The sequence below is a fragment of the Lolium rigidum genome, chromosome 5 (genome assembly GCF_022539505.1).
Source record: "Lolium rigidum isolate FL_2022 chromosome 5, APGP_CSIRO_Lrig_0.1, whole genome shotgun sequence".
Taxonomy (NCBI): Eukaryota; Viridiplantae; Streptophyta; class Magnoliopsida; order Poales; family Poaceae; genus Lolium; species Lolium rigidum.
Genome location: NC_061512.1, coordinates 178493623 through 178512339, shown reverse-complemented (window position 1 = coordinate 178512339; position 18717 = coordinate 178493623). Strand labels below are relative to the sequence as shown.

At 45.2% G+C, this 18717-nt stretch overlaps 3 protein-coding genes across 3 annotated transcripts; 1 reads left to right on the top strand and 2 right to left on the bottom strand.

Moving 5' to 3' along the window:
• Window positions 1-3931: 3931 nt before the first annotated feature.
• LOC124653587 lies at window positions 3932-5555 on the bottom strand. The gene is made up of 2 exons (XM_047192649.1): window positions 5357-5555; window positions 3932-4365 (listed from the first exon to the last, which is right to left on the bottom strand). Exons 1-2 carry the CDS (start codon window positions 5541-5543, stop codon window positions 4163-4165), a joined length of 390 nt encoding a protein of 129 aa, XP_047048605.1. The 5' UTR covers window positions 5544-5555; the 3' UTR covers window positions 3932-4162.
• A 1082-nt stretch (window positions 5556-6637) lies between these two features.
• LOC124656759 (putative hydrolase C777.06c) lies at window positions 6638-10402 on the top strand. The gene is made up of 12 exons (XM_047195446.1): window positions 6638-6836; window positions 6918-7081; window positions 7200-7312; window positions 7414-7455; window positions 7533-7588; window positions 7804-7880; window positions 8095-8214; window positions 8762-8838; window positions 8927-8990; window positions 9230-9280; window positions 9357-9405; window positions 10048-10402. Exons 1-12 carry the CDS (start codon window positions 6638-6640, stop codon window positions 10164-10166), a joined length of 1131 nt encoding a protein of 376 aa, XP_047051402.1. The 3' UTR covers window positions 10167-10402.
• Window positions 10403-10822: 420 nt separating this feature from the next.
• LOC124657938 (protein HOTHEAD-like) lies at window positions 10823-15564 on the bottom strand. Its single transcript, XM_047196406.1, has 6 exons — window positions 15334-15564; window positions 14479-14845; window positions 12703-13016; window positions 12176-12564; window positions 10965-11530; window positions 10823-10877 (listed from the first exon to the last, which is right to left on the bottom strand). Exons 1-6 carry the CDS (start codon window positions 15410-15412, stop codon window positions 10823-10825), a joined length of 1770 nt encoding a protein of 589 aa, XP_047052362.1. The 5' UTR covers window positions 15413-15564.
• Between the last annotated feature and the right edge of the window lie 3153 nt (window positions 15565-18717).

Here is an 18717-nt window from a genome sequence, read left to right as displayed (position 1 = left end):
GCCGCCACGCGCCCGGCTCGCTGCGCGAGCGAAGCCGGCACGGCGAACTTCACGAGGTCCGCGCTCCGAAGCAGCACCTGCTGATCCTCCTGCGCCATCGATATCTGCGGCTGCTGGACGTGTCCAAGCTTTGATCGCTCTCTCGATGAGAACCTAGGGCTTCGTGTGCGTGCGATGACGACGACTGATTTCTGGTAAGAAGACGAGGGAAGGTGCGAGTATATATGGTAAACCGCGCGTGACACAGGGGCGGGGTTCCAGTCCGACTCGGCCGCCGGCGAGGACACGCGCGGCGCCCTACGTGTGCTCTTCGGATCGAGCTGTAAAGGTTCCCGTTCCGTTCGTGGCTGATCTAGAAGGAACGGCTCTGATTCAGTATCTTTAGCCGCAAGAATAAGAAATAGGAAACCCGTTTCAGTTTCGCCTACGGTGTGCGTCCGTGCACGGTAGCGATGCTTGCAAGTTGCGACGCGTGTTCTTTTCTCCTTTTCTAATTTTGGTTTGGATTGCTTCACAAGTAAGGGAAATTTTCAGCAAGTGGTATTTTTAGAAACTAGGTATTCCTGAAATTATATACTCCATTCCAAGATATAAGAGCATCACGTATAATCAAGAACCGAAACCCTGAATTCAGTCCCCCAAATTATTCGGTTTTGATGATTTTAGTCGTGACGCAGAATAGAAACTGAAAACACGAACTGAAAAATAGAAATCAAACGTCGCGGGAAATTTTGCTCCGATCGACATGCGAAATGAAACGAGGTTTTTGCTCCGATCGAGCTACATTCAAACATAATTTACATATAGAAAATAAAAATACGTACTAATCCTACACATGCGCGCTGATTTGACCTAAAATTGGCCCCGGGATAGTTACTGGGCTCTACGCGCGGCGAAGGAAGAGGGTTTTTGCGCCGGACGACGCCTAGGCGACGACGACTGCGGCGACCTCGAACAGTGCCGCCTCCGCGGAGCTCGTGCAGGTCAGGGGAAGAGTCGGCGCGTCTTCTTCATCGTTGTCGCTGTCGCCGCGCGGCGGAAGCGTCGGCAGCGGCGGGCTGCACGAGCCGCCGGACGGGGCCTCGGCTTCCCCATTGCGCGCCTCGGAGCGCGTCGGCCGTTGCGTGAACCTGCGCGCGCCCGCTTGCGAGCTCCCTCGGACCGCGCCCACCTCGCGTGGTCCGCCTCCGACCGCACACCTGGCGGACACGGCGGCTAGCCTCCGCCGCCGATTCGGCCCCCTCCCCTACCACATCGTCGTGTGCGCGCCATTGTGAACAGAGGGGAGGTCGCGGCGGAGTGGCTAAGGCGAAGACGCGGAAGGAATTGTTCGCCGGAGGAAGAGCCCTTTAAGGCGAAGACGCGACGATCTCGCAACGATACCAACGGTTTAAGGAGGAGCAACGCGAGTTCGTCAACGACGCGAATCTCGAGCACGTCCTCCAGATCTCGCGCCATCGAGCGGCCACGGAGGAGGCGGGATGGCGCCTCATGGAGGTGGAGTGATAGAAGCTCGCAGAGCTCAACGCTCATCGCCACTACGAGACGTTCGCCCGCCAGCACGTGAGCCGCGCCGAGATCGAAGCTTCTTGGGAAAAACTGGAAGCGCGGGGACAGCGCCGCCGGCAAGCCCCTACGACGTCGGCAGATGCGCGAAGCAAGGGAGGAGAAGTGGGCACGAACGCAGGCGGCAATGGCGAAGAACGACGACGAGGCAGGGCGCCCTAACCGGCTAGTAGATCAGGATTAAGTTTAGGGTGTTTAAGTTTTAGTTATGTTTAAATTCGAGCTACTTTTGTATAAATTTCGTATGAATTTGGGTTCCCTTTTAAATATCATTTTATATTTCAAAATCTATCGGGCCTGGCATATGGGGGGCGCCGGTGTGGGAGCAGCATCCCCAAATTTTAAATTTCAAAATACTATTTGGGGGCTGCCGGTGGAGATATATGATTTTCTCTAAATAAATAGATGACCCCACTGGTCATTGGATGCGGCAACCCCACAGAGCGGCAATATATGTCTTTTCCAGAAAAATACACGACCACACTGGTCATTGGCTGCGGTAGCCCCACGGAGCGGCAATATATGTCTTTTCCTGAAAAATACACGACCCACTGGTCATTGGCTGCGGCAGCCCTATAGAGCGGCCCCATTTGTCATTGGCAGCACCGCTTATATAATCAGGAAATAAAACGGCCACACGTCAGTGATAGATGGATGGCTGCTCCGACGTGTCTCCTGACCCTACCCGTCAGCACGAGACGGTCAGGGAGGAACTGTTCCTGTGCAGCCCCACCCGTTAGATTAACGGTCAAGGCCTGACCAGACGGCAACCGGCCGTTCCAGTGTCTGCAAGGGGTTTCAAACTAGAGGGAGAAGAAAACTATGGAAAAACTAACGAGTTGGAAAAAACTGAGTACAACTAAGAACCCGAGGGCACGGAAATAGAAATCCCTATAGTTATGTGCATGTCAAGTTACTTTTTACGACGATGAACAGCAGCCGCTCCACTTTTGCATTAAAGATGGGGGAAAACCCCAATTACAGGGGTTAGAGAGCAAAACAAACTGACCCAAAAATGGTCAGAGGGAACACGATGTTACAAGATCCAACTCAGGTGGCTAACAAGAACAACTAGAGACTGGATTTCTTCTTTGCTAACTCTAAAAGGTTCTTCCTCCTTGGAGGCGTTGTTGTGGAGTCTCGACACCCCTCACCCACCATTCCGGGGTGAAAACTCAAATCCGGCTTGCCGGATTGGATGACGGCGGCGTTTTTGGATGTCGTGACCTCCCTGGAGGCGTCATTTTTCGGATGGTTGGGAGACTCGTTGAGTTGCTTGGCCTACTGGTTGGGTCGACGTCCTCGGGTTCCGTCGGTGCGCGAGTGCCGCTGGCTTGCTTCTCGCGACCTGCCTCTCCCCATGAAGCTGGTTTGGCCTAGCCGTTTCCTTCGGCTCTGACTTCCACTCCAGGGACGTGGACCGGGCAGCCGCGGTGCTCGCCGTCGCCGTTGTGCTGGTGTCTTCCGGCGGCTCTTCATACCTAGTTCGGCTAGGTTGTGTGGCCATGTGTGGTTTTCGCCGGTTTTTCCTGAAAAACTGCGCCGTGTTGGTTTTTTCTTGTCTGGTTTTCCTCATAAACCGGACACGTCGGTGTCGTGTTTGTATCGGTTTTCGGCCAGTTTTCCTTATAAACTGGTCATTTTCCCTCTTCTTAATGAAAAGGCAGAGCTCCTGCCGGTTGCTCCCAAAAAAAAAAAGGTTCAAATCAGCTTTAGAGATTCTTTGATTGATAGGAGATTCGTATAGTAATTGTGTAGGATTTAGATTTTATAGGATTTTTTCTACACTAGTTGTTTGATTTATAGAAACATATCTTATTCTCGGAAGCACAAACGGACGGTGATGGAAAATTTTGTAGTACAAAATCGACTCTCGAAACTAAGGGAAATAATCCTATAAAAATCTTGTAGTGCAAATCAGTAGGTCATACCTCATGGAAAATTTCTTTTGGCACGATCAAATACAACTCATCTTTCTATAGAATTCAACTAGCCATGACATCTCAAAACTATGCTTTTCCTATTCCTTCCTATCCTATGAATCAAATCAAAGGAACCCTTAATCATCTCCACCACCACCGTTGCAGATGCAGATTTTCGTTGGAAGATGCGTCTCTTATGCGCTTTCCAAATATGTCAGATAATGTGGATTGACAGGGTTTGTGCCATGCCAGATAATGTAGATTGACAGGGTTTGTGCTTTTCTTTCTTATTACACTTACGTCTCTGATTGCTCTTGCACTTGTCCCACCATCAGCTGATCGATGAGGAAGGGCCAGCTGGGCAGCAGCCAGGCACTGGGCTACGACGTGCGGCTAATTGGTACTACCCAGCAAAGGTGCAATCAAAATGTGACGATGCATGCTTCGTATACAGCTTATTGGAAATCCACACAAAACAGCGCACTGTACATCATGTCACACTTTATACAACTTCTGCTCAACAGCAAGCAGCGACGATACAATGAAGAATTCAGCTCTTACAACTCCAGGGTTTGGCAATGCAGAAGACATGCCTTCCTGTGGACATCTGGCAAATGATGCCCATGTAGTTTTCACAACAACTGACGACACAATCTCCTCTGTGCGCTCCATGCTCACTTATCAGATCCCTTCTTCGGAATGATAGCCTCAACGATAGCCTCGATCTCTTCCTTGGCACGTTCAAACACATTGGGGCCTTTCACTTTGTCAACCGGGGTGTCCTCGCTTATATCATTGCTTGTACCATGAGTTTCGGTCTCATGGGTCTTGTTATGCGTGGTTGCATGAATGGCTTCCTTGGAGTCCTTGTGCAATTCTGCACGAAATTCAGAGTGGTGCAGAATAATCAAGACAATGTTCTTAACAGAGTGCTAATTAAAGAACCCAACTATACTACCCTACTACTTGTGAAGCAATCCATAGTAAAAAGAACTGGAAATAAATGAATTAAAAACTAGATTCAGAGGGGGTACTATTAATTTATTATCTATTCTTTCCTCCTTGCATATACTTTATTTCTCTTTCATTCTATCAAAATGGAAGACATGTACTGTATGTAGCATCTAGGGTAGCAATATTTCAGAAACATCTTTTATACCTTAATTTCTTCCCCAAAGTTCTAATGTTTCAACTTTCAAAGTTTTAGGGATGGTAAGTCTCAAAACTTAAAATCATATGCCCAAGAAGTCTCAATTATAAGTTACACAAATATGGATGTCCACATGTTCTCGATATCTGGGGAAACTCTGGTACAATGGTGCACGCAACACTACTCGTTCTCAACAAGGTGCATGAATCCCACACTACATCAAAGTAATGGCTCAACATTGTAAGTAAATCAACTGAATATGCATTATAAGAACAGCAAGCGGAAATGTCATGTTTGCACACATTCTACACAGAAGCACTGTTTTTCCCAAAGAATTAGGCTCTACTGTGTGAAATCCTTTCACCTGTGCAGAATTGAAAAGCTGAAACTTGTGTACATGTTGGCAATACATGGAAACTGGCAAGTGGATAGACCGTGACTTATGTAGACTCAGTTGGGTCATGCACAATTTAAAGTGATATGACTTAATCTCACGGGGACAAGTCTCATCGGTGCACGAGCACCAAGATGTGGATTTTCAGTATGTTGCACCACTGCGATTTCTCTTTAATCCTATCATCTTCTTTTATTCCCACCTAATTCCTATTTCAAAATCCTACGCTCACTGTGACTATACCTGAAGGCATGTAACAGGAAGCAATACTGGTAGAAATTTAAACTAAATTAGGCAAAAGTGACATCAAGTTCAGTAAATTACCACCCTCCTTCGTGCGGGGACTGGAATGGTGCTCCATCTTGTCGTGGATAGCTGACACGAGAGCTTCGATCTCTTCCTTGGCGCGTTCAAGCAGATTGGGGGCCCTCACGCACTCCACAGACGTTTCCTCGCTTATGTCGCCGCTGGTTCCGTGAGTCTCCTTGTGGTGGGCACTGCCGTTTTTCATCACACACCACCACTCTGTTAAAATATGCACTGGCAGTATCAGTAGACAGTACAACAACATGAAAGCCTTTTTCCCATATCAGTAGACCGTAGTACACAAAAACAATATGCTACTCGAGATTTGCACTAGACAAAAAAATGATGTGTACAATGAATTGGAGCAGCAGCAAGTGCCATAAGCTTTGTATTGTGGGAAAAGATACAGGTTAATTATAATCTATAAGCATCTAAAGAGTTGTAAACCCGAAAACTTCTAACAGCTGGAGTAGCTCACAAATCGACATGGATACCTTGCCGCGGCCCCCGGTAACTGCCAAGCTCCCCTTTGGCAATATCGCTGTATAAGAGACGGCAAGAAATGGTACTTGTCCATTCGATGATCGAAAATTCGCACAGCTGGTTCCTACTACTCCCTCCGTTCTTTTTTAATTGACTCAGATTTAGTACAACTTGTACTAAATTCGAGTTAATTAAAAAGGAACGGAGGAAGTACATGGGAGCGCCGGCGCGGGATCTAGCCGGTAAGCCCCACGAGCGATCTAGCCTATCCCCGGATCGGGCAAGCACGAAACACCACGTGGAGCAAGAGGATGGCGCGCGCGTTTCTTGAAATGAGAGCTGGCGGAGAGGATTACGTGCCTGTGGCTGGTGGCGCCGCCGGCGAGCCGGCGCGGCGAAGTCGATCTCCTGCGTGCTCCGGGAAGGGGAGAGATCCGGCGATCGATGGTGGGTAAACGGTAGAGGAGACGATATGAAAGGAAGGGAAGTCGCACAAGGAAGAGTCAAGGGCTAGCCCAAAAGCCCATTGGCACCTGTTCCCGACGAATATTATCTTTTTGTTTTTTACGGAAGCGGCGAATATTATCTGCCACCCGAATCTACACACCGACATGTGGGCCCTGCGGGACCCATCGAGGAAAGTCGTTTTTCTTGACCGTCGAACAGAGAAGACCGGGCCCACCTGCCAGCGTCACTCCCCTTCCGGTCCCCGCCACAAGTCGACAGGTGGCGGCCAGCGCCCGGCGAGACCCCGTCGATACCGACTCGCCCGCCGCCCGCCGCCGGCAGCCAGCCAGACGCAACTCCGCTCATCCGATGTCAGGGGCGGCCGGCGCTGGCGCCGGCGCGATCGCCGCGCTCCTGCGCGCCCACCGCCTGCCCATGCTGCATTCGCCGTTCCCGCCGCGCTCGTTCGCCGCGGCCCGCTCCCTGCGCGCGCGCCTCCCTCTCCCGCGCGCCCCGGCGTCCACCGCGCCCCGCTTCTCCCTCCCCAACCTCCGCCTCGGCGCATCCCGTAAGTTAAATCGTATACGTACATTAGCTATAGCGCATCAGCTGTTCGACGTAATGCCTAAGCCCTCCTGAACCTTTCCAGCGCGCTCCTTCTCCTCCTGCGGCGGTGCCCCCGGCGGCGCGGTATCCTACACGGCGTCGGAGAAGGAGGGCACGCGGCAGTCGGAGCTCATCTTCCTCGGCACGGGCACCAGCGAGGGCATCCCGCGTGTCAGCTGCCTCACCGACCCCTCCAAGACTTGCCCGGTATAACACCCCTCCACCTCTAGTCCTCTATCATCCACCAGAGCCCTTGCTCCAGTTCTGCTTTCCCACAGTGCTCAAAGTGACGATGGCCGTTTGTTTTCCGTCGTCCTGCTTGAAGGTTTGCACCAAGGCGACGCAGCCGGGGAGCCCGAACAGAAGGCGCAACACCGGCATCATGCTGCGCCACGTCACGCCGTCTGGCACCTCCAACATCCTCATCGACGCGGGAAAGTACGCGCTATTGCTTAACATTATCAAATACCGAGTTAATATTATCGGAAAATAAAAGGAGTAGCGACTTATCACGCTGGTTGCTTTGGTTCTTCTGTCAGGTTCTTCTACCACTCCGCGATCCAGTGGTTTCCTGCTTTCGGGTACTGAACTGCTCACATGTTCTGTTGTTTGGTTCCAAGAAACTTAATTACGCTAACCATTTGCGGCTGCTCTTCAGGTTGAGGGCGATTGATGCCGTCATTATTACCCATTCTCATGCTGATGCGATTGGAGGTATGCAGTGTCTTTCAACCTTCTCATTTCCTATGCATCCCTGTTATGCACCCTTTAATTGAATGGTTGGACCATTGTATCAAGGATCTCCCTTTTAGCATCTATCCTTCGAAAATGTTTTCCTTGAGGCAGTTTTGCTTATATTAATCGAGACAAGAAACCATCCTTCTTATGGTCTTGTTCTTTCCGAAAAGATGACATGTTCTATGGTGCAGGCCTTGACTGTCTTCGTGATTGGACGAACAATGTCCAGCCGTCCATCCCAATTTATGTGGCACAACGTGATTTTGAGGTTGGAACATCTTGTGCTAAGTTACGCTATACATTATTTTTTCTCTACTATTAGAGCCTCGGAAAATCTGATGGAATACACAAAAAAGCCTAATGCCAAGTGAAATATCTACTAAAATATTTTTGCCTTGGATTTTGCGTTTCATCAGATCTTAGCAATTGGCTCAGTGTTATTCCTTCCTTTCTTTTTTTCCCCATTTTCTGGTTTGTATCAGGTGATGAAGATGACCCACCACTATTTGGTTGACACAAGTACAGTTATACCTGGAGCCGCAGTTTCAACATTGCAATTCAACATTATAAAAGAGGAACCATTTACAGTTTGCAATCTTGAGGTTGGTAATGTGAAATTATAACTTCAAAACGTGGAAGTACATATATTGTTATAGACGAAAAGTGTTTTCCACCAATATTGTTTATAAATTACAAAAGGAACTCTCCTTTTCAACTCAGTGAGTGTAGGACTAGTAAGAGAATAGACCATGTGGTCGGGTAGAAAAATGGATGTTTATCTCTTTACTCTAATTCAATCATTGTGGGGTGATATCACTTAGATAGTTGATAGTATTCTTAGTAGCATCTGATAGGGCCCATTTGTCAGAGCAATTTAGATGAGATGAAATGCTTTTTATTAAGTTTGAGTAATTTTTTATTGATGGCTCAAGGTAATATGGGGAACTTTTGTATACAAACATGATATGGGGAGTTTACCAACCTGTAAGGCCAAGTAAACCTGTCATGAACTCGTTATCAATTTGGCATGCTCAAATGCAATTTACTTTTCGTTATGTCAAAATTTCAATATTTGCTAAGTATACTCGACGCTCATAATAAACTGAACTGTTCAGTTTATCTTGCTACAAAAAACTGCTTATGTTTCAGGTGATTCCTTTGCCTGTATGGCATGGTCAGGATTACCGTTCCCTTGGCTTCCGGTTTGGTGACACATGCTACATAAGGTCGATTCAGCTCACTGCATGGCTCGTTTTGTTGTATTGAATTGTAGTGTGGAAGGCATCTTGTCTGAATTTGCTCTGATCTTTGCAGTGATGTCAGTGATATCCCTGAAGAAACCTACGGACTTCTGGAAGACTGTGAACTCCTTATATTGGTATCCTTTTTTCTTTGCGTATCTCTGTTAAATCATGAAATTGTTTCGTTAGAAAGCTGTACATGTGTTGCTTTCTAGTTTTATTTCTTGCAAATATCTTATTGCTAAATCATGAAACATTTGGATTCTTTGGATAGCTGTATATTTCTATTAACTTACTTCTTGTGCATATCTGTTAACTGTTGAGTCTTGAACATTGAATATTGGACTGATCTTTGTTTTATGTTAACTTCGTACAGGATGCTCTTAGACCTGATCGGTCTTCTTCAACACACTTTGGATTACCTAGGGTAACTTCTAATACATCAGTTTTACCTTCTTACTGCTCCACTGTATTCAGTTATGATATATTCTTCAACTGTTCAGGCCCTTGAGGAAGTCAGGAAAATCAAACCAAAGAAAACACTCTTTACTGGTATGGCCTGACTAGTTAACCATTCTATTTTGTTATTTCTTTTATAATTTTATAGCTAATAGCTAATCTCTTCTTTAAAAATAGCTTTTAGTCGCAACTCTGCAACTACATTTGGATTTTCACTACTGGTTTACAAAAACACAGCCTACTCTTAAATAGACTTTACCATTTGGAACAAAAACTTTTACATGATCCAATTGTCTGGTTGAGAAATGCTACCCCCTGCCTTTTTTTTTATAATGTGCCCGATTTCATCTGAAAGAAAAAGCAAATCATTTGAACTAAAAAAAATCATCCAGTTAGTTGATCTGTTTAGGAAACTGTTCAATAGTTTGATGATTTCGTGTCTGCGACACCAAGCAAAACTCTTGCCACAGGTAGATGTATGCCTTACTTTTTTTAGCTTTTGTTGTTAGATGTTACGTTTCATATACTTGTCAAAGAAAATAAGAAGTTACTTCTTGACACATTAAATCTATACGTCAATGTCAGGAATAAAGTGTTAGAAACTCAGCTTCAATCTCTCTTCTTTATGGGGAACTATGAGAATCCTATTTTTTCTAATTAGATCAAACAGCATGTGTCTCATCTTCCATTGTTTACATTATGTTGCGATTCAATTGGATTTAATGGTATCTTCAGGAATGATGCATTTAATGGACCATGAGGAAGTAAACGGTGATCTTGCGAGGCTGATGGAAACAGAGGGGCTTGACATCCAGCTTAGCTATGATGGTCTCAGTATACCTGTAAGGCTCTAGAACTACTGGGAACACACTATGTGTTTATCTTTTAGGCACTGTCAAATGATGGTTATAGATTTTCTGTAGTGTCAGTTGAGTAAAATGATCACAAAATGTAATATGTTGAATTCCTCGATCCAAGCTTTCGCAGTACTTAGTTTTCTCCTTCACCCCTCCCCCTCACCCTGAACAGAGGAATCATATGTGGCAATTTTACGCGTACCAATCATCTATGAATAAAGTTTTTTGCACAATGATTTCTTCAACATTTTCTGAATTGATAATTTCTATTTTGTGCAATATATTACATTTCACCACGAAATGGATTTTGATTTGTAAAGGAAAATCAAATAATTTTTAAGATGTTTAATCGATCCTTTTGTTCAAAATTAGTGAGCATATACTGAAGTAGTTCATCAGGGCTTGTGTCTCAGAACTCTTTTATTTTCCTGACATTTCTTTGTGTTTCAAACTCTACTAAGAAGGAAAAGAGAAAGGGGGAGTCGATAAACAACAATCTAATGCAATATCATACGGGACAAATAGTTACTGGGTACAGATGAAACTCCTAGATTGTCTTTCATTAGCGATTCACACTGGAACCCAGCAAAAATTAGTAATTTCCTTTCTAGCTCGCACACATACATCATAGAAGACTGGTGTTGACGAGTCTACTACACTCCGCACGCCTGTCCTAGCCGTCCTCTTAAGATCTTCACTCCAAAGTATCTGAGCATAAATTATGATTAGAAGTCATTCAGTCTAAATTAAGAAATTGCTTCAGTAAATAGGTAAGTTATGTCTGTACTGAAGTACCTGCCCATCATCATGACCGTGGCTTGAGGGTTGGTCCCTGGTGATTTAGAAAATGTTGAGCCATCAACAACACGGAGACCCGAGACGCCAAGCACTCGGTGTTGCTGGTCAACCACCTTGCCTACATGACATCCACCATGATAGTGCCAGATGGTGATTACTGTGTCCTTGCAAAATTGCTCCAGGGATTCTGTGGTATTGGCATGCTTGGGTATCAGATTTACATTAGCCCGTACACTCATGTTGAGCACCCTTTCCATTCCAGCACCATCAGGACTCAATTGAGCGAAACGGTTTGTCTTCAATATTTTTTCAATGGTCTTGATACCATACACACAACGACTGAGATCTTGTGGATGGCTGAAATAGTTGAAAGTAACTGCTGGGTTGTTCTTGACATCAGTGTCTATGAGGAGAAGGTGGCCTGTAGACAGTGGACCATCGATCTTCTCAAGGATAAAACCACCTTGAAATACCTCTTTGGGTAGATTAAGTTTGTTATGTGCATACATCTTGGCTAGTTCCAGGCTTCTTTGCTTTGGAGGAACTGTAGATAGCTGTCCAATCTGCATTCATAGGAATGTGCATTAGACCAAAACAGCAAAAAAGGTATAGATTCACATAATTCTGGAAAAGTGATGACATTATTATATTTGCTTCCGAGGCCAACAAGTTTTATCTTGACTCCTAACTCACGAAAATCGAAAGATAAATTTATGATTAAGAACTTCAATAACTTTTTTTTCTTGAAATCTACGGTAACGTGTATATTGCATAGTGTTTGTGGTACCGAGGTATTTCAGTAACTTCTTTTTCTTGAATCTATTGTAACATGCATATTACACAGCGTGATGCATCTAGAGTTTATGCACCTAGTCATATCTTGGAACACTTGGAACACAAATTTAGCACCATCCACTTATTACTAGTGTGCATGCATATATTGTTATATGTTTCAAGAAATATTAGTTTTTGAAGTTCTAAATCATAATGGTATCACTGCATTTGCATACCTACATGTGTTGTTTTACAGTTTACACATTTCAGAATGTTTTTCTCTCTGCTGAAGTCTGCATGCTTTAGGGATTCCTAATTGTTTGTGCATTTCTCTCCATTCTACACATTTTAGATTGTGTAAAGAAAAAGCTTCTCACAGTGCAACCTAATATACACAATTTAGAACTAGTAAGCAAGTACGATGGATGCCAAACCTCAGCCGACATGATTCCGTGGTGGCACTGGATGCTATCTGGAGACTGGCCAAAACCACTGCTGGCCTCGATGAAAACACCAGCTTCAGTTATTCCGACAGTCTCAATCAGTGACTGCCGAGGGGGGCTTTTCGTAGGTATGAATATGGAGTTCATTGGATTGTCGGCCATTCCTTTCCCCACAAACTTGTTGTGGAGAACAACAGGAATGTTATGTTTCTTAAGATCATTCTTGGGCCCAATGCCACTGAGGAGTAGCAGCTGGGGACTGCCAATTGCGCCAGAAGAGATAATGATTTCACTATCTTTGTTGTTGTTGAGTAGTGCCTGGTGGAGTCTCCCGTCCTCATCGGCAAATTGTACCCCAACAGCCTTTGGTTTCAGGCGTCCTGCATCGAAATCCATGTTCTTTTAAAAGGTTACATGATAACTCTAGTATCTACTCTTCTGTTGTAGCCTTGTAGACATTCCTGTTAATACTGTGATACTGTTCGAAGAGAATTAAGCTCTTAGGATCTTGGCTATACCTTGTCGCGAGTTGAACACTATCTTGTGCACACTAGCATGAAGCAGCACCCGTAGGTTGTTAGGATCTCCAGCTGCAAGTAAGTCGGCTGCTGTGTGGCGGTGGCCATTTGCATCAAAGATGGTGCCACCAACCTTGGTCCCAGAAACATGATCATAGGTGTACCCATTGAAAGGGGACACTCCTGCTTCAACAAGCCCATCCCGTAGTGCAGCCTGCCAAGGCGCAATCTTAGGCCACTGGACAACCTTATCCTCTACCCAGGGGTAGGACTCGTTCACCAGATCTGCTTCCCAGCCAACATCTTGCACGAAGCTGTTGGTCCAACAAACACAAGGTTAGTAACTTTGAAGTTGCAATAAGTTGATTGGCGATATGGAATATCGACATGATATATTGCTTTCCTTAAGACTAGCATGATTACTAATTGTGAATGTTTGCTAATCGGCTTTCCTGGATATGGTTCTGCTAATGTGATATATCTCACAAACTTAATTCTTGGCTCAAACTTTAAGTTGAACTGCATTGGGTTTTGGTTATTTCTCAGTCTTTGCTTAGCTAACATAGTTACCATAACATCAAACATGAAATTTATGTTTTCTTGCCCCCTTCAGTCTAGGCTTCTTCGGTAATATATAGCTTATGATTCAAACATAATTCTTGGTTCAAACTTTAAGTTGCACTGGACTGCATTGGGTTTTGGTTATTTGTCAGTCTTTGCTTCGCTAAGATAGTTATCATGGCATGAAAGAACTATTGATAGGTCCATGAAATTTTGTTTTGTTGCCCCCTTCAGTCTAGGCTTCTTCAGTAATATATAGTTTATGATTCAAATATGAAGTCAATTCTTATATGATTTTAAATCTATGACAAGGGAAACAAAAACAAAGCACGTGTTACTGTCAGACCAATTACTTCTTTGTACTACTACCAGAGCTGAGCCACTTAAATGCAAATTAATGCAGCACCTAGTACTTGTTCTTCTGTACGTGATCAAGTTACCACAAGTGCTCATTTTGTACGCAAGTACTTATGTTTGAAAACATTGCCAATTTTACAACTGCACTGCAATAACCAAAAACTAGGATCAGTACCAAATTGTGAACCAAAATACAAGTCCTAATCCAGTCAAGCACAGCGTTGGACTGTTGGGTATGGTAATGCAGAAGATAATTTCCTTTACCATTGCCTCTTTTGGTAGACTTCTGTGTTATTGTGTGTACTGCTGTGGAAAGAAAGTAACTGGCAGGTACTTAAAAACAATTGTTCCTGCTGCCCATTTCAGCAATCTGCAGACGAGGGAGTTAGCTACTATAGCAGCATACATTGCTAGGATGGCAGCACTCCACCAACCTTTACATTTATTTCCTCCTGGCTCTATCACTGCTCTGCGTTTACCCTAGATCTGACATTTACTGGCCTGAAAGTGACAGTGTCTTGTGCTGCTTAGACTAGATAATGACATGACATTTTCACTGAGGATCGGTTTCAGACACTGCTATTTAGAGCTCTGAGCTTGCCTCTATTTTTTTTATAAATAAAGTCTTTACTCCTGAAAATTGTTCAGACAAGAAAGGCTGAAAATCTGACGGAACCCGCTTGGGTGTGCCGTGTGTGTAACCTCCGCAGTAAAAAAAGAAAATTTTCTTTTGTAAAATCCCTTCGCTGTGAACTTCTTGGCGTTAAAGTGTTTCTTGTAAAATATCTTTGTCATCCATTGGGAAGAATGATAACCGGTTGAGAGCACTGATAGGCAACATAACAATGCATTACACACCTTGAGCTGGCCCGGCTGTAGAAGCCGGCGTTGATGCAGGTACCACCGCCCAGCACCCTTGCCCGGGCGTTGATGACGCCATCGGTGGAGACGAAGGCCTGGGATGAAGAGTCCGGCGCAGTATTGCTCAGGCCGATGTGGAAGTTCTCCATGTACGAGATGTTGCGGTTGCCATACGGGGATCCGCCTCTCTCCAGCACGAGCACCTTATACTTGAGCGACAATGTTGCCGCTAGGGGGCAGCCGGCAGTGCCCCCGCCGACGACAATGTAATCGTACGTCGTGTGGCGCATCGCGGGGAAGCTGCTTGCCTTCTCGAGGGGAGGGAGATTCCTCAGCGTGAATGGCTGCTTGGCCGTGCCTTTGCCTGCAGGTACAATTGTTCCACACTGTTGTCATTGCCCGCTCTGTTGGGGACACTAAATATTTGCATGTTTTAGCTTAGTTTTGTCTTTTAAAGAAAGAATGTCCCATTCTAGGTGAGCTAATGTACCCATTAAACTATTCATCAGGGTCGGGAATACCGGATTGACAGGTACTCCTTTTTATAGTAGCATATTCTTTGTCCATTTCTTTACATACTTTATTTTTTAATAAATAATGCAGTCTTCTGTTACAAAACAAGAAAAGAAAACACAATCCGAGGAGACAGGGACTGGAACCAAAATGCCCGAGGAGAGAAGTTTGTTGAATGAGCAAGTGAATAGGAGAAGGAAGGAAAAAAGAAGCTGGGAAACATAGCTGCAGCATCTCTAAGCGGCTAGTCTCCCAGCAATGCAAGTTCTTATTTCAAAGGTGAAGCAGAAATGCTGAAGAAACACAGATAGGAATGATAGGAATGGGAGAGGCCCGAACCTTGAGATAATCTGAAGAAGCAGAGGCATACTACGACCTTGAAGAAGAGCATGGGTATCACTCCAATGCTCGAAGCCATCGGATCTGAGCAGCACCTGGCAAGCTAAGCTTGCTCCCCTTTCTTCCTTCCAGTGGCTCTACCTGTCTACTTCCAGCTAGCTCTCGACCTCGCACACCGGACTTGACCCCGTTTTTGTAGACGGAGCAGCGCCAGAGGAGTGCTGGAAGCCAATTGAGTATCGTGTGTGCATTCAATGGAGCTCAACAGCCGCAGTTATGCTCTATTCAATTCAATGCAGAGGGAGCACTGCCCTGGTACAACTGTGATTTATGGGCTTCATCAACCAACCAACCAATGCTAGGCTGCGACGAAGGTGCCCATACCACCCCCCTTCGTTTACAAGAATGACTGTCGTCCCTCTCTCTCTCTTTCAGTTTTTCTTATATTTTTATGTGCCTCTTCTTTTGCCAATTGGTTAGGCTTCACAGTAGTTTAGTTGTTTTATCTTACAAAAAATATGTTTGCTGCATTTTTAAATGGACACAGTCCTGCTCTGTAGATGCTGCCGTGTATGAATGCCACTTATTCCATAGAAAATAGCCAGCTGTAGAAAATGCATGGTGCTGATTTTATATACCAGTTGCAGAAAGCGTGTGCTGCCATCTTGGCGCACCGTTTGCCTGAAATATATGCTGACAAATCTCCTGGCAGCTTGAACTCCGAGACATTGGCTCAAATGAAGATTATGCATGGCATAAGTTATTGACTTGAGAAAAATCACCTTGGATCTTGGGCAACAGTGCTTCTGCTGCGAAAAAAATATTTTTTCAAATTTTATTCGTTTTTTAAAATATGGTAAAAAACATTCACACACCTAGTAATCTGCATGCCTGTTTAGTTGATATCTCTGCATACAATAAATCAAAAGAATGTGACCTGTGAATCATGTGCGTGTAATATACGTATTTGAATTCGCTTTTTTGACCCTGTTGCTTGTTATTTTTGTAAGGCATCCAAATTGGAACATTAATTTCTGAAACATTTTTCGATGGTAATGAATATTCTCATGTAGTAGGGGAGCTTCAACATAATTATAGGGCGGGCTATTAGTTGCAGTGAATATTTTTTATAAGCTATTGGACATTACTTAAGCCTCTACTTTATCTAAGTTTAGAAACGTTGGGCACTTGGGCGGGCCATGGCCTTGTTTTGTTTCAAGAAAGCTCCGCCAGTGTTCTCATGTATTAGCCAATACAATCAAATGTACGAACTGATGGAAAGAGCTAGTGCACTTCACTTATACTCCTCACAACACATTCAAATCTGCATGCATGACTTTTTTGAGATTATTTTGTTGGAAATATCTTTTTTGCACTAGGAGCACTTGTTATGGTGCTGCTAGAGGGATGGCGCGAGAGGGCCGGCCGGGGGCCTTGCCCACGGCCGGTGGCAATAGGGAAGGGATTTCCTTCTTAATTCTTGCTTGATTAGATTGATACGTCTCCTCTCCTTATATAGGCTCCTTATATAGAGAGGTTTACTCATGGAAAAAAATAGCGCGCTAATAGCACGCTATAGCGTTTTTAGACAGCCCACGCTACATCATTTCGGCGCTATAGCGTGCTATAGCGCGCTATTAGCACGCTATAGCACGCTAATAGCATATTTTTCGGCCGACGCTATTTTGTTATAGCGCGCTATTTTTTTCCTTGCGTTTACTTGACCCCTAAGCAAGCGACCCTTATCTCTAATTAACCCTAAGACTAATGGGCTATAGCTAGGTCCATGACGTACTCTAACACTACACCCCACCTGGACATGCAGATCGTCCTCGAGCTGCAACCTAACCAACTTATAACGATGACTTGACTCGACACAAACCTAACACCTAAAAACAAGTCTTTTACATCTCGGCTTGTTTTATTATTCTCAACCTAAAATGGGCTGGGATGCTCTATTTTGGACCCCTTAACAAAAAGTGGGCACCATCCGCACGACGTACGTGGACGTGTACAGCCACCTGGATCCTATGGACACCAGCTGGACAAAAGGAGTGCATGTGTATGGCCACCTGGAAGAGGTCGCAAGAGCGACCAGCGGAGGCGCCCTCGCGGAGGCGGGCGGCGGAATGCAGTGGTGTTATGCGGTGCGCTCCTGTCGAGGAGGGGTGCGCCCCCCCCCCCCTCCAACCGCCGATGTTGCAGACTTTGAGGTCGTTGCACACGGGAAAAACAGCATGCCCGCCGCTCGTGGGGGAAACTGCATGCCCAAGAGCCCCGACGCAGCGAACGAGAGCGAGGTCATGTGCGTAGCGAAGGGCAACTTGGAGGAGCGGCAGCTGCAGACCTCGCATCTCCCGCACACGCCGAAGCGCTAGGAGGCCGGGCGCAGCAGCCTGCAGCCTCACCGCCGCCGACACGTGGCGGGTAGCGATCCAAGACGGAAGCGGTGACGGCGAGGGCGCTCCGTCCCATGAAGGTTGTCTGATATTTATCGAAATTTGGATGTATATAGATGTTATTTAGTGTCTAGATACATCCAAATTTTAACAAATCTCAGACAACCTTCGTGGGAAGGAGGGACTAGTTTTTGTTTTCAAAAAAATAGTACTCCCTCAGTTTTTATTGGCAAAGGAAGTTAAGAACCAAACAGACGTGAATTGACCAGTTGTGTGACCTATGTTGTTTAGCATATGTCAAATTGTCAATAGCACTAACAAATTAAATAGTACCATTGATGTCCATTGCAAGAGCGAGTAAGCCATATTTAATGTTGTGTTCTTCATCTGGTTAAGGAGGATACATCGCAAGCCATAACTGTAGCCGGGATCAACATACCCGGGGCTTCGTACAATGGTGGTTTGGAACCCTCATGTCCATTGGGCGGTGCTCACTTGAAAGTACACCACAACAGCAGAACAGACTTTTTAGTGGAGAAAGCAGATGAGCATGACCACCAGCAACTGCCTCTGCGTATTCTACAGCAAAATAAGTTGGCACACAAGAAAAGAATGAAACCTAAAGTATCACGGCTGCCTCCACGGTTCCAGGCTGCTCTCTTTTCATTTACCTGCTACCATGGAACCTGTGAGCTCCTCAAAAGAGTGGAAATAGAAGGCATACCACTTACAGGTATGCCAAGTACGTGCGCTGTGCTGCTTTCTTTCCATTTCCCTGCAATCCATTAACTTAGGGCTTGAAAAGCGAGGAATATTATTGTTTTGCAAATGAATGAATGAATGAATGAATGGAAGAATGAATGAATTAGTTTGCGAATGAAAAGCGAGGAATATTAACTAGAGACTTGTTGGGGGGATGACTCCCGGTATGCCAAAGGCATGCCAAACCGGATGGTTTGGGCCATCAAGATACCGGTTTAATGTT

What these genes read in the sequence shown, in the direction of transcription:
- LOC124657938 (XM_047196406.1), bottom strand. Translation starts at nt 15,412, where the DNA reads ATGGCTTCGAGCATTGGAGTGATACCCATGCTCTTCTTCAAGGTCGTA. An exon ending in ACGGAATCATGTCGGCTGAG is followed by an intron (nt 11,531 to 12,175) that starts GTTTGGCATCCA and finishes CTATGAATGCAG; the next exon opens with ATTGGACAGCTATCTACAGT. An exon ending in ACGGTCATGATGATGGGCAG is followed by an intron (nt 10,878 to 10,964) that starts GTACTTCAGTAC and finishes ATTTATGCTCAG; the next exon opens with ATACTTTGGAGTGAAGATCT.
- LOC124656759 (XM_047195446.1), top strand. Translation starts at nt 6,638, where the DNA reads ATGTCAGGGGCGGCCGGCGCTGGCGCCGGCGCGATCGCCGCGCTCCTG. An exon ending in TCATGCTGATGCGATTGGAG is followed by an intron (nt 7,589 to 7,803) that starts GTATGCAGTGTC and finishes TCTATGGTGCAG; the next exon opens with GCCTTGACTGTCTTCGTGAT. An exon ending in AAAGAAAACACTCTTTACTG is followed by an intron (nt 9,406 to 10,047) that starts GTATGGCCTGAC and finishes TGGTATCTTCAG; the next exon opens with GAATGATGCATTTAATGGAC.
- LOC124653587 (XM_047192649.1), bottom strand. Translation starts at nt 5,543, where the DNA reads ATGAAAAACGGCAGTGCCCACCACAAGGAGACTCACGGAACCAGCGGC. An exon ending in TCCCCGCACGAAGGAGGGTG is followed by an intron (nt 4,366 to 5,356) that starts GTAATTTACTGA and finishes AATTTCGTGCAG; the next exon opens with AATTGCACAAGGACTCCAAG.